The sequence below is a fragment of the Piliocolobus tephrosceles genome, chromosome 3, assembly GCF_002776525.5.
Source record: "Piliocolobus tephrosceles isolate RC106 chromosome 3, ASM277652v3, whole genome shotgun sequence".
NCBI lineage: Eukaryota > Metazoa > Chordata > Mammalia > Primates > Cercopithecidae > Piliocolobus > Piliocolobus tephrosceles.
Window position 1 is genome coordinate 89800805 of NC_045436.1, and position 12486 is coordinate 89813290.

At 39.2% G+C, this 12486-nt stretch overlaps 1 protein-coding gene across 1 annotated transcript in view; it reads left to right on the top strand.

The window, feature by feature from the left end:
- Nucleotides 1–249: 249 nt before the first annotated feature.
- The window catches only part of EGF (epidermal growth factor), a 105801-nt gene continuing 93564 nt past the window's right edge, over nucleotides 250–12486 (top strand). Inside the window, exon 1 of the mRNA XM_023220062.2 lies at nucleotides 250–827. Coding sequence (XP_023075830.2) covers nucleotides 701–827 — 127 coding nt within the window. The 5' untranslated portion in view covers nucleotides 250–700. The remainder of the gene's footprint in view (nucleotides 828–12486) is intronic.

Consider the following 12486-nt stretch of genomic DNA (forward strand, 5'->3'; position numbering starts at 1 on the left):
TTAGCAGTTCCCGCCATTCACCATGAGTGCCTCAACAGTCCCCTAACTCCTCTCTCCCAGTTCTGCCCAGGATATTTATGGTGAGTAGCAAGTTATCTCCTCTTTGGCAGCCATCCCTGCTTTCCTGTGTGGAGAAATTGCCCACATTCTCATTTGCAAACAGAGGCTCACTCAAGTGTCACTAAAGGAAAGGAGGTGGAGCCTGAAGAGCTTTAAAAAGCAAAGCTGAGTCATCCCACTTTTCAAAAAGAGAAACCGTGTTGGGAGAGGAATCGTATCTCCATATTTCTTCTTTCAGCCCCATCCAAGGGTTGTGGCTGGAACTTTCCATCAGTTCTTTCTTTCTTTTTCCTCTCTAAGCCTTTGCCTTGCTCTGTCTGTCACAGTGAAGTCAGCCAGAGCAGGGCTGTTAAACTCTGTGAATTTTGTCATAAGAGTGTCAGGTATTTCTTACTGGCTTCCAAAGAAACATAGATAAAGAAATCTTTCCTGTGGCTTCCCGTGGCAGGCTGCATTTGGAAAGTCTGTCAGTTGAAGAAAGAGCTTGGAGGGCAATAGCACAACGGGAGAGTAAAAGATGCCCCAGGGCTGAGGCCCCACTCAGGGAGCTGCATCTGGAGTCAGACATACACACCTTGCCCGGGCCATGCTCCAGCAAAGTCAAGCTGTTTTCTTTTGAAAGTTCAGACCCATCAGGATTATGCTGCTTACTCTTATCATTCTGTTGCCAGTAGTTTTAAAATTTAGTTTTGTTAGTCTCTCAGCACCGCAGCACTGGAGCTGTCCTGAAGGTACTCCCGCAGGACATGGGAATTCTACTCGTGTGGGTAAGTACTGAAATGAAAAGGAGCTCCAGGTCTCTGGGAAACTGCCCCTACATCCCTGTTGGTTCAATCTGGTGTACTTGAGCATTTTAAAAAGTTTGTCTTTGGGTGTATATAGTTGCTTCATTTTTGTTTTCTGATGCATGTTTATTTTCTTACTGGCCATTAGAGCTACTCTGCTACCAAATATCAAAATTCATAACTCTCAAACTGTACTTCTATGTGTAAGTGAATATGCCTCATTTTAAACTAGCAGAACATTTCATGGAAGCTTCAGCTTTTATTCTGACAAGAGGAGTAATTAACACCTAGCTGATTGGCTTTATGTTGGAAATTAGGGAAACAGATGGTTGATTTTCTGTTTGTCTGTTTGGAACTCTTAAGCCACAAAGAAAAAAAATTCTTCCTTCTGATAACAGTGTAAGAATTCAGAAGTTGCTAAAAATTAGTGAAAAATGGGAAGGGAACTGTGAACAAAGGTAATTGTGAAAATTAACCTAAGTTTCAATTTCAACCTCCTTCACTTTCTCCCCACTCTCACTGTTTCTGAAGCTCTGACACGACTCCGGAGTTTTCGTAACAGGTGCAGTGCAACTTTGAGAACTGCCAAATATGACAATGGGTAAATAAGCCACGCTGTCCTCTCATATTAAATGGATTTTTCACCAAGGGGAAATGGGAGCTTGACTGAATGTGAATTACAATCCTGCCAAAGGATATTGCCTGAAAAAATTCTCCCTCTAACTGTTAATTCATTTATTTAATCCTTGGATGGATCTCCAACCTGCTGCTCAGACAAGGCAGCTGCCTCCATCGATGAGAGGGTATGAGCTGCCCCGACATTCCACTTTTATCAGCTTGCCCTTTTGAGATTGGGTCTGGCTTTTAAAAAGAGGTAGATCGACGGGGAAAACACAGTACAGTTTCTAGAAGAGACGCCTCTGGAAGACAGTATGCAATAGGCAATAGTTTGAATAAAGAGAGCAAAACAGAGCCAAACTGCCAAAGCTAGGCTGCTGTCCTGGCTCTCCCATTAAGGAAGTTCCCAGTGAGGAAATCAGGTGCTTTTGCTTAGAATCTCTGGACTCTGTACTCAGGCAGCACTCCTTGTAACAGATAAGCAGAATTCTAGGGTATTTGAAAGAAATACTTAATCCCAGTGATCTCTATGTTCCCAGCACCTAGGACATTTCTGCTTCCATAGTGTATACTCAGCAAATTCTCGTGTATGAATGAGGATCTTTCTCTGATCTGTTAATGACATAGTCTTAGAGAACAGCAACAAAAAGAGGGTGACACATGACAAAAATGTCCCCATGAACCTTAGACTCAGCTGTTGGAGGCAGAAGTAAAACTTTTGTATACAGTTATGTCAAATGGACTGGACTCTCTTTGGGGTGGGAGAATTTTCTGTGGAGTAGCTGGCAAATATCTAGAGTTGGGCACTGTTATTTGCATGGGATGTGAGGGGTGATGGTTGGGCCAATCTCTCAGGCAGCCAGAAGCTAGGAAAGAACCCAGGTTGCTGAAGCAGAACCCAAGAAATTACAAAAATCAGCTTTTATGGATGGCTCTAGGATCTCAGAATAGTCTGATTTCTGCTGGCAAGCAAGTCTATGCCTTGTTTTCCTTGCCACCTCTGGTGGCTCAGAAGTGCCGTCATTGAGGTGGGTTGTACCCAATAAACATGAAACCCAGGATAGAAAGAATGAGTTGAGGAGAGTGTGTCACAGAGTGGAAGGAACCACAGATTTTAGAAACAAACAAGCCTCATTTCATATCCATGCCACTAACTTAATAACTGAGTTACCTTAGAATATCTCTGAGAAATAATACCCTCGCCCACTGCTTTTAGGACTTTCTGTGGGGAATCACATGAGATAATCAAGCATGTACCAAAGCAAGGTGCTTAGCCAAGTGTGCTCAATAAATGTCCTCTTGGGCTCCACGTCTTGGCTAGATCTCTTTGATCAAGTCATACGATGAGATGCCATGTCTGAATAGTGCAGTGACGTGGCACAGATCCATGGAGTGTGGAATGTGTGGATGGCACTTTGGGACTCCCTGACTCTCTGCTTCCCCATTTCTTGCAAGTCACTGGTTTAAATCCTGTACTTTACGCTCCTGGTCTCATGTTAGCTGATAACTGCCTGGGTCACCCTCTGTCACTGTGTGCATTTCACAGGATAGTATTTCTTTCCCCTCTCTAAATAGATATGGTGCCATCATCTATTTTTCCCTCATTTAAATTCTACTTGCCTTATTTCTTTCCCTTGGCATGGAGATAGATCACCTCTGCAGCCACCTGACCCAGCAGGAAGAATGCTTTATGGTCTAACAGTATTCAGGTAAACTCAGGTAAGATTGTTACTCATGTGACTGCTAGTCAGATAAACCAAGTGACAACAACACAGTTAGGTTTCTTTCTATTCCCCCCCCCCCCCTTTTTAACAAATTAACTGAGTCTTCTGTTAGCTTCTACTTGAACTGCAGCAGGTGAGGAGAGCAGGAAAGAAAACTGCTGGCAAGTGGCTTCTGAACTTTCAAGGCCATTTACCCTGGAGGACAAATAACAGTTGAAAAAGAAACTGTTCCTGTTTGGCATCCGTACCTGCATCACTTATATGAACTTTTTTGGTAAATAAAGGGTAAGGAAGAAGTACAGCCGCCCAGCTGCAGGAGGGATCCTGGGGTGGCACTAAGTTAGCCAACTGGGTAGATCACTTTTAGTAGTAAACAGTGAAATTACTGATTTCAGTACCAGCTAAGGCTTGGTCAGTGTCCCAGTCATGTGCAAACCAGAGTAATTCTGAGACCAGGAGCTTGTTTGTTTTTTCAGCCAGGGTTATGTGAATTTTTTTGTTTGTTTGTTTGTTTTCTAACGGCAGTGAAACTATCCTCCAAATATTCAGTGGTGTTTGGTCATGGAGAGGTAGTAGAGCTTAGAGGTAAAGAGCATAAATTTTGGAGACAGATTGCTTGCCTGGGTTCAAATCCCATTTCTGCTGCTTGTGAACTGTGTCTCATTTTCCTTACCTTAAAATGAAGATAATTGTACCCTCTTCCGAGGACTCTTGTCACTATTGCATTAATGTAGTCATTTTCAATGCTGGCTGCACATTAGAATCATGAATGTCTGGGTGGCCACCCCGGGCAGTCTGGATCAGAGTCTCTTCTGGGAGTGGAATCTAGGCCTCAATTTTTTTCTTTTTTTAAATGTTCTCTTGGTGATTCTAACCAACAGCCTGGGTTAGAACCACTGAGTTAATATGTGTAAAGTGCACAAAACAGATCTTGGCATATAATAAACACTCGATAAGCCCGAGATTCTATTAATGTTTTTGTTGTTTTAAAAATTATTTTTATGAATGTAATAGTATTTTCTAAATGTGGCTTGGTTTCATCTATAATCATTGAACATTTTTTATACGTGACAAAATGCCATATTAAAAAATCCAATAATAGTTCTACAACATTAAAAATTATAGTCAAAATAATTTCAAAATACATAACTCATATTTTTGTAATCAGAAGAAATGTTTATTCAAAATACAAAAACATATCAACTTGATTTGAGTAAGTAACTTTGTGGAACTGTGGCTCTGGTGTTTGTCTTTTTCTTATACCAACTGATAAAAAATTTCATTGCAAATTAAGTCTGTTTGTTAGGTTTCTTACTGGCAACAATCTTATTTTAACAGCAGCAAAAACAAGCCACTTGAAAGTGACAGTGATTATTTCAATTTTCTGCACATTTTTGCCCATGTGTGGAACCCTTCCCTTGAAAATTTTTAAAGTTATTAAAAGCATATAAAAATGGTAAATTAGTTTTCTCAGTGAATTTACATTTTGGGGCTAACTTGAGCTTGTCCAAATATTTGACATTCAATTTAGAAGTTGCTTGTGTTCAGGGTAGAGCAAGTAATTGATTATTTCCATCAAAAGTAAACAGACTAATAATTTGGCTCAAGTAAATTAAAAACTTTACTTTATAACTTACAAATCTGCCTTTATGAAAATCCATTTCAATGGATTAGTTGTATGTAGTATGACTGGTTGGAGGTTTTTTAGCTTTTAGTTTTTTGTCTTTTTTTATTTCAATTTTTACTTTAGATTCAGGGGTACATGTGGAGGTTTGTTACAAGGGAATATTGTGTGATGATGAGGTTTGGGCTTCTATTGATCCCATGTGATCAGTTGGTTTTTTATTTTTATTTTTATTTTTTGAGATGGGTTTTGCTCTGTCGCCCAGGCTGGAGTACAGTGGCATGATCTTGGCTCACTGCAACCTCTGCCTCCGAGGTTGAAGCAATTCTTCTGCCTCAGCCTCCTGAGTAGTTGGGATTACACCACCCCCGCTAATTTTTGTAATTTTAGTAGAGACGGGTTTCATCATGTTGGCCAGGCTGGTCTCGAACTCCTGACCTCAAGTGATCCACCCGCCTTGGCCTCCCAAAGTGCTGGGATTGCAGGCATGAGCCACTACTCCTGGCCTCAGTTGGTTTATTAAATCAGTAGTCTCCAGACTCTGTTCCATCAGTAAAATAATTAAAATGTAAGCATATGCTTCTAATAAACACATTTATTTATCAATTACATATATGTAATATGTACACTGTACACATGAACATGTGTATATAATGAACATTACACAACAAATAATATATCTAATATTTTCTTTCCACACACTAGCAAACCATCTTACATAGCCTCTATGTGATATACACCCTCCTTGGAAGCCAGTTTTAGAAAAGAAGTGAAATAGTAGAATAAACATTTACCTTTTCTTCACTATAAACTCTGTTCCTTTCTCTTGATTGCTAGGTGTTTTTTTTTTTTTTTAATTTCAAGTAAAGGTGGGTTATTCATAGCAAATCACTTTTCTCAGAGTGTGTAATGGTAGAAGCAGAAATGCATGTGGTTGTGCTGAGATTCTTCCAGAAGGAGCAGAAGGCTAGATGATGTTCCTGAGCGGGGCCTGGAGTCTGAGAAATGCCAAGTCCTGTGGCTTGCTGGGCTCAGCATCTATTTAAATAAAAGTGGCCTGCACCTCCATCATATGTTCCGGGAAACCTAGTGTCTCTCTCTTCTGTCTTGGAAGATGCTGGAGGTGGGGACTGTGATGAGGAAGGCAAGGCTATGTGTCCCTTCTGGGCCTCCTACTGAATGATTCATCTACTGTATGTCTCGCTGCCGTCATGTACTGTCCCTTTCCCATCCTTCACCACCTCCCACCAGCCACCACCCTGTCTCACTTACTTCTTGAAAGAATGAGGAAACAAAATTGTTATGAGCTGTGAGGGGACAGACTTTACCTGAAGGTTAGCTGTTGCGGGGGTTGGGGCAGGGGCAGGGGCAGGGGCTGCTTACATCCCAGCACTTCCAACAACAAAGCAAAACATTTTTCATTCCTGTTCCTAAAAGTGACACAATGTCGTCTGTGGAAGGGACTTGCCAGGCATCTCTTTTTCCTGGGCCTTAGTATTCTACCACATGAGCCAAATCCTCTTTCTCCCTCAGTGATACCGACCTGCCCCTTGGCCCCTTTCCTGGGCCTCCCTAATCTACTTCAGACCATCCACATCCTTCTGCAGAACATTTTAGATTTCTTCTTCCTCCAAATTTGCTTTTCTGATCATATCCTAGACCTGCCTTTTTAAAAGAAAGTAACTTTAAAAAACTATTACATAGTGCACCGATGTGTTTTGCTAAACAAAAACAGTTGTGTACTCATTTGAGAATTTCTGGCTCCTGGTTTCAAAGTAATCATTTTCCTTTTCCCTCTACAATGGGAAATGTTAATTTTGAGACAGAAGTGAAAGTTCTCGTAGGCAGTCCCAGGTATTAGGAATGCATGCTTCTCTCTCTCTCTCTCTCTGCCTCTCTCTCTCTCTCTTTCGTGTCTCCCTCTGTCTGTATCTCTCTGTGTCCTGTATTCTGAGCCTGGGAAGGGACTACAGCACTTCGGGTCTGGGGAGCGCCCTTACTTTGGCTTGGTGGACACAAGTCGTAAGTAAGGCAGGGCACTGACTTGAAAAGAGACTTTAACAAGTCTGGTCATGGCCAGCGATTGTGAGTTATACTATAGGTTGTCCTCCTCCATTATCCACAATCCTTAAAGAGGACTTGGTTAAAAGTTAGAGATTGATCTCACTTGTGCTCAGGTGAAATGGTACATGAGTGACAGGTGGGGAGACCTACTTCCAGGAGCACTGTGGCCTCACATTGGTGTGGCCAGAGATCAAGGAGATCAGAGGAGAGCTCTCGATGGGGTGAGGATAAGAGAGGCAGGCCCCAGAATCTCTCAGAAAGGTCTAGGGTGGGAGGATTTTAAAGGAGGCTAATTTCCAGCACTTTGCTTGTGGTGGCATGGTCCAAAAAAATTGATTATAAAAAAGAAATGTGTCCTTATTTAGTAGTTATTGACTGGTCAGGCCAAGTGTAAAGTATACATATCTGTGAATAGAGAAGTATGCTCAGAATATTCCCTAGTCAGTCAGTGGTCTGCTATTGGGAGCGTCAAATAGTTTGGCTTGTGAATCAGTAGCATGTCTTTTATTTTTACCATTGATGTGTAGGTTTCATTTAACAAATTCATATAGATCAATTTATAAGTTGTTTTTTAATCCGTACAGAGTTAAAAAGTCAAACATTGAACCTCAGATGAAAGGTAACAAAGATTTCTTACCTGGAAAATAAGTCTTCTAAAATCTGTTCGAGGTCCTTAAACTTTTCCTCACTTTGATTACAATAGAGGAAACTAGGAGAACCTAGCAACTTTCCAATGTAAGTTGCCTGATCTAAGCTATTTTAGCAATTATTGTACAGAAGTAGTTTTTATAAACTTATTAACTTATTGTGAACAAAACAATTAAAGACTCAATAACTATCCTCAATAGCTGGAAATGACTACATTGGAGCGCATTTTCAAAATGGTCAGTTTTTAAGAAAGAAATCACTTTCTCTGATTGTTGTGGCCAGAGGTCGAGGAGAACAGAGGAGAGTACTTGATGGGGTGAGGATGAGAGAGGCAGGCCCTGGAATCTCTCAGAAAGGTCTAGGTCAGTTTTAAAGAAAGAAATCGTGTTCTTTTAAAGGATTCCTAAATCTTTTTCAAGAAATTTTAAATTCCAGGAAGCAGTTTAGTGCTTAGTTTAATTATTACTCCAAATTTGGGCCATCCTAGAGCTAGTAAACAAAATGTTAGTCTTGTTGTGTTATAGGTTCTCATGTTAGAATTAGAATTAACTTTAAGAAAGAACCAGAAACAACAACAGCAACAACAGAGATCCTGACCATTGGAATGTAATTGTCCCCACTGTCTATTTACTTCTTGCCTATAAGCCAGTACTTTCCTCCAGAATGCTAATATTTTTCACCATGAAGGAAGTATTGCCTAGATATTAGGTGAACTAAGAACATAGATTCACTTTGTAGAGATTCTTTATTACCACTGAGGTGGCTGTGCACAAGGCCATCCCAGGCCCTTTCCAGCTGTCCTGTTTGCTGGGGCTCAAGACAAGATGACTGAGAGTCAGGTCTGGAAGGATGAATACTATTATTGCCAGGTGTAGAAGAAGAAAAAATTACACTGAACAGAAGGGATCTTTACACTTCTTGGAAGATCTTACTATCTCTGAAAATGCTTTACTCTTTTGTTTTATATGGCCAAAGTTAATAACTTCCAAAGGCAATTGTGGAATAATGCTTGTCAATATGTGTTTCTTTAGGAGATGTTCTATTTCTTAACAGTATCTTCCAGAGCTTTCTTCTCAATTCTGGGAATTAGCAAGTGTATAGAAACTTCAGTTTTTTTAGCCAAATACAAGGTAGAAACTTCTACTCTCATCACCTGTTGACCTCCTTGCTAAGTCTGGAATCTGAATTGGTGTGAGCATCTGTTTTTTTTTTTTTTTTTCATTCTGACTTGATTTTCTGATTCTCCCAAGTTGGCCAAAAATACTAATGCCTCTCAGTGTCTGGGTTTCCCAAGTATTTCCCAGGACATTCAGTACACTGGAATTTGTGTGTGTGTGTGAAGGTATTTGAGAGCCAGCCAACTGCTGTGACGGTGATTCATGGTAGGCACTGATTTATTTGCAAAGCTTCTTCCCAGTGATGTAAGAGTCCTTTTGGAGAAAAGCACTGCCTCCTTCCTCCATTCAGATTAGCTTTCCAGGGTTCTATGGACCAGCTTTGTGTGTAGTAAGGGAATTACATCCATGAAGTTATTCTTTCTGTGGGTAGGTGGTTGCTAGGATACAGATAGTCGCAACAGCATCATGGCAGCTGCCTTGTTCTTCAGCACATCGTGTATCAGTTGAGAAACAGTGTTTTATTTTATTCATTCCAACGCTTTTTTGGTTAAAATTTTAAAAGCTTGAAAAAGGATCTTTCTTTTTCATATACACCATTCTTGTATAAACAGGTCAAAGGCAGATTAGTCAAACTCAACATTTTTTGTCATAATACATGCTGGTTGACACCAATCCTCTGCACTACCAGCCCAGTACTTCCCTTACGAGGTTTAAAAACATGCCAAAGGATTGAAGCTACCAAGGGTCGTCTGGTGTTTTTCTCCCTTCCTCTGAAGCGCATAATTATTCTGTTTGCTGTAAGATTTTCAACACACAGGAAATTAACCTCTCCTTGGTGTGCAGGGAAATTGCAAAGGTTATTGTCATTAATGTTAATTACCCACTATATCTTTTAGATTCAAGCAACATTGTATAGAATGTTCAATGCTTTAAGTGGATCAAAAGGCTTATTATTTTTTGGAAGACAAATTTGAAAAACCTACTGGAACTTTTATCTCTCCTCGTTATTCTAATGAATCGTGGCAAAGATTTCATGTAAGTGGGAAAAACTGAGGTATTTGAAGAAAAATGTTCATCTAGGATTTCAATCCATTAAAAAGCATCTAATCATGGACACCTACAAGAGGATAAGTGACTGTCTTTCAATACTGACATGTTGTCTTCTGAGACAGGAGCTAATAGAAGTGCATAGTGCATGACATCCTCTTTAACCTGAGTTATGTTGACACATATGAAGTTACCAGGTTTATTACTTCCAAGAGATGCAGTGCCCTTTTGAAACAAAGGATACATTTTAAGCAGCGTAAATTCTGGTTGGTTCTTTATACAGTGGGTTAATCTTGTCACACAGGCAAAAATGGAGCAGTTTTGGGCAGATGGTTCTAGTGTTACATTTGCTTGTTGCCATACTTTGCATGAAGAAGTTCTCTCATCTTTGGTCAATGCCCTATGTCTGGCATATCATGTTAGGCCTCAGTTTTTGAAATTGATAGGGTCTAATTCTGGAGCTGATACAAGCTGTTAATACCTACCTCTTAGATTGCTATGAGTACTAAATGGATTAATTCATGTAAAGTGCTTAGAATCTTAGCTGACACATAGTGAGTTATCAGCAAATATTGGCTATTACTCTCTACCAAAAACCATAAATGAGACATATTAGAAACATCTTTGCCTTCTATAATTTTTCTAATACCTGCTTCTTCAAATTTTCAACAATGCAGAGAAGTCTAAAGTTGGTTTCCTGGGATGAGCTAAGTCCTAAAAACCGTCTTAACCAGCAGGTTCTTTGTGATTTTTAAAAAATTATCCTTTTTATTATCCTAACATATGACACAAATTCCCCACTAATTATTTTTTAGATAGTTAATCTTGCTATTTGTTATATAGGTCTTCAAGAAAATTATATAAAATATTTTTCTGTATATTTATATAGCTGTACCTATAGGTATATATGTATATAGGTAGGGCCCAGAACTTAATGACCAGGATAGGATTAATGAGAACAATGAAATTGGACTCAGGAAATATCAATATGCCAACACTTCTTAATTTTACCTCATTTTTATGTTTGTCCAGAACACTCAGGATATAGTATCTATAGGCAAATACTTATGTGTTTATCCTTGCAATTTCAGAAACTAAATTTAAAGCTGATTTAAAAAGAGAGAAGATAATTGTGTTCAGTATAAATGAGACTTACACCAAATTTTATACCTTCAATAAAATTTTTATAGATTTAATCAGTAGATTAATTTTTAGAATTCCTGCAGAATATTGAGTGTTTAGTATCACTTAGGGGGAAGTTATTCGTTTTAAGTTATTGTTTTACTACATTTAGTAGGACTCATGATGACACATTTTAAAATTATTATTATTACTTTTTTGAGACAGAGTCTCACTCTTGTCACCCAGGCTGGAGGGCAATGGCACAATCAAGGCACACTGCAGCCTTGACTTCCTGAGCTCAGGTGATAAACTTCCTGAGTAGTTGGAACTACAGGTGCACACCGGCACACCTAACTAATTTCTGTATTTTTAGTAGAGACAGGATTTCGTCATGTTGCCGAGGCTGGTCTTGAACTCCTGGGCCCAAGAGTTTCACCCACTTTGGCCTCCCAAAGTGCTGGGATTATAGGTGTGAGCCACCATGCCTGGCCTATGATACATTATTGATTTCATATTTGAAGTTACAAGAAACAGAGAAGGAAACAATTTATAGAAAGTAGAGGTTAAGATGAATAATATTTATGTAGGAATTTACCACAAGTTTAAGCCTCCTTGCCAAAGTGCCACAAACAAGAAAGTTATTGAATTCTATAGTGCATACAGAATGTGAATTAAATTGATAAATGTCAAATTACAACGAACCTTCAAGATCATTTAGCCCAACTTCTTCCTATTATGGATGAGAGGCTGAGATCCAGACAGATGAAGTAGCTTCTCAGGTCCTATGAGAATATAGCTCAGGACCCTAGACTCTTATTCTGCCAGATTTACAATGCACATGACACCTCCCAAGATTAATTGTTGAAAGTCCATCGATGTAATGCTTTTATTAGTTCTTTCTACCAAAAAAGATTAATTGTTTCAAGTTGGTTTAGGAAAACTTTCTTAATATATCTAGTTCTCTATGTTGAAAGCAATTTGAAAGTAGGATTGAATTAATGAAATTTCCTTTTATATAAATTACATCCATGAATTAACTCAAATCAAGTCAGCAAGTGTTTATTGGATGCTAGGTGCTTGGGCTGACAGTGGAGACATCACTCATCCACATACACGGGGTTCCCTGACAGGGCAATGGGGCTCCAGAACTCAGTCAGCAGTTTACCTGACGACTTATGGATCCTCTTATTTGGTTTTATCAAAACTAACTCCTACAAAATTCAACAAGTGGCTCAGATGCCTTCCTACAAAGAAACTAACAATTGCAGACAACACTAATATTGCAAACCCAAGAGAATAAATGAGGAAAGGGCAGCCTTGACACCTCTCTTATTCCTAGGATGAGCTTTTTGTTGGCTGCATAAGAGCTGAAAGCAATATAAATCTCCATAGATCTGACCAAAAAGAAGTTAAAAAGAGAAATTAACAAGAAGATAGCCTGAAAAATGAATTCACAATTGTTATTATTAGCAACGAACCTCATAAAAATTGTGAAGTGTACCTGGGAAGATGTTAGCTAATGGTAACATGAAGCCATCAGGACAGGCAAGATATTTGAAAATGGGTATCCAGAATCTGAAAATGATTTTTTATAATTTTTACAGTTGTGTTCAAAGTTATGACAGTTAAGAAGACTCTATTTACTAAGCTTAATGAAAAAAGTCAGAAGCCTCCCT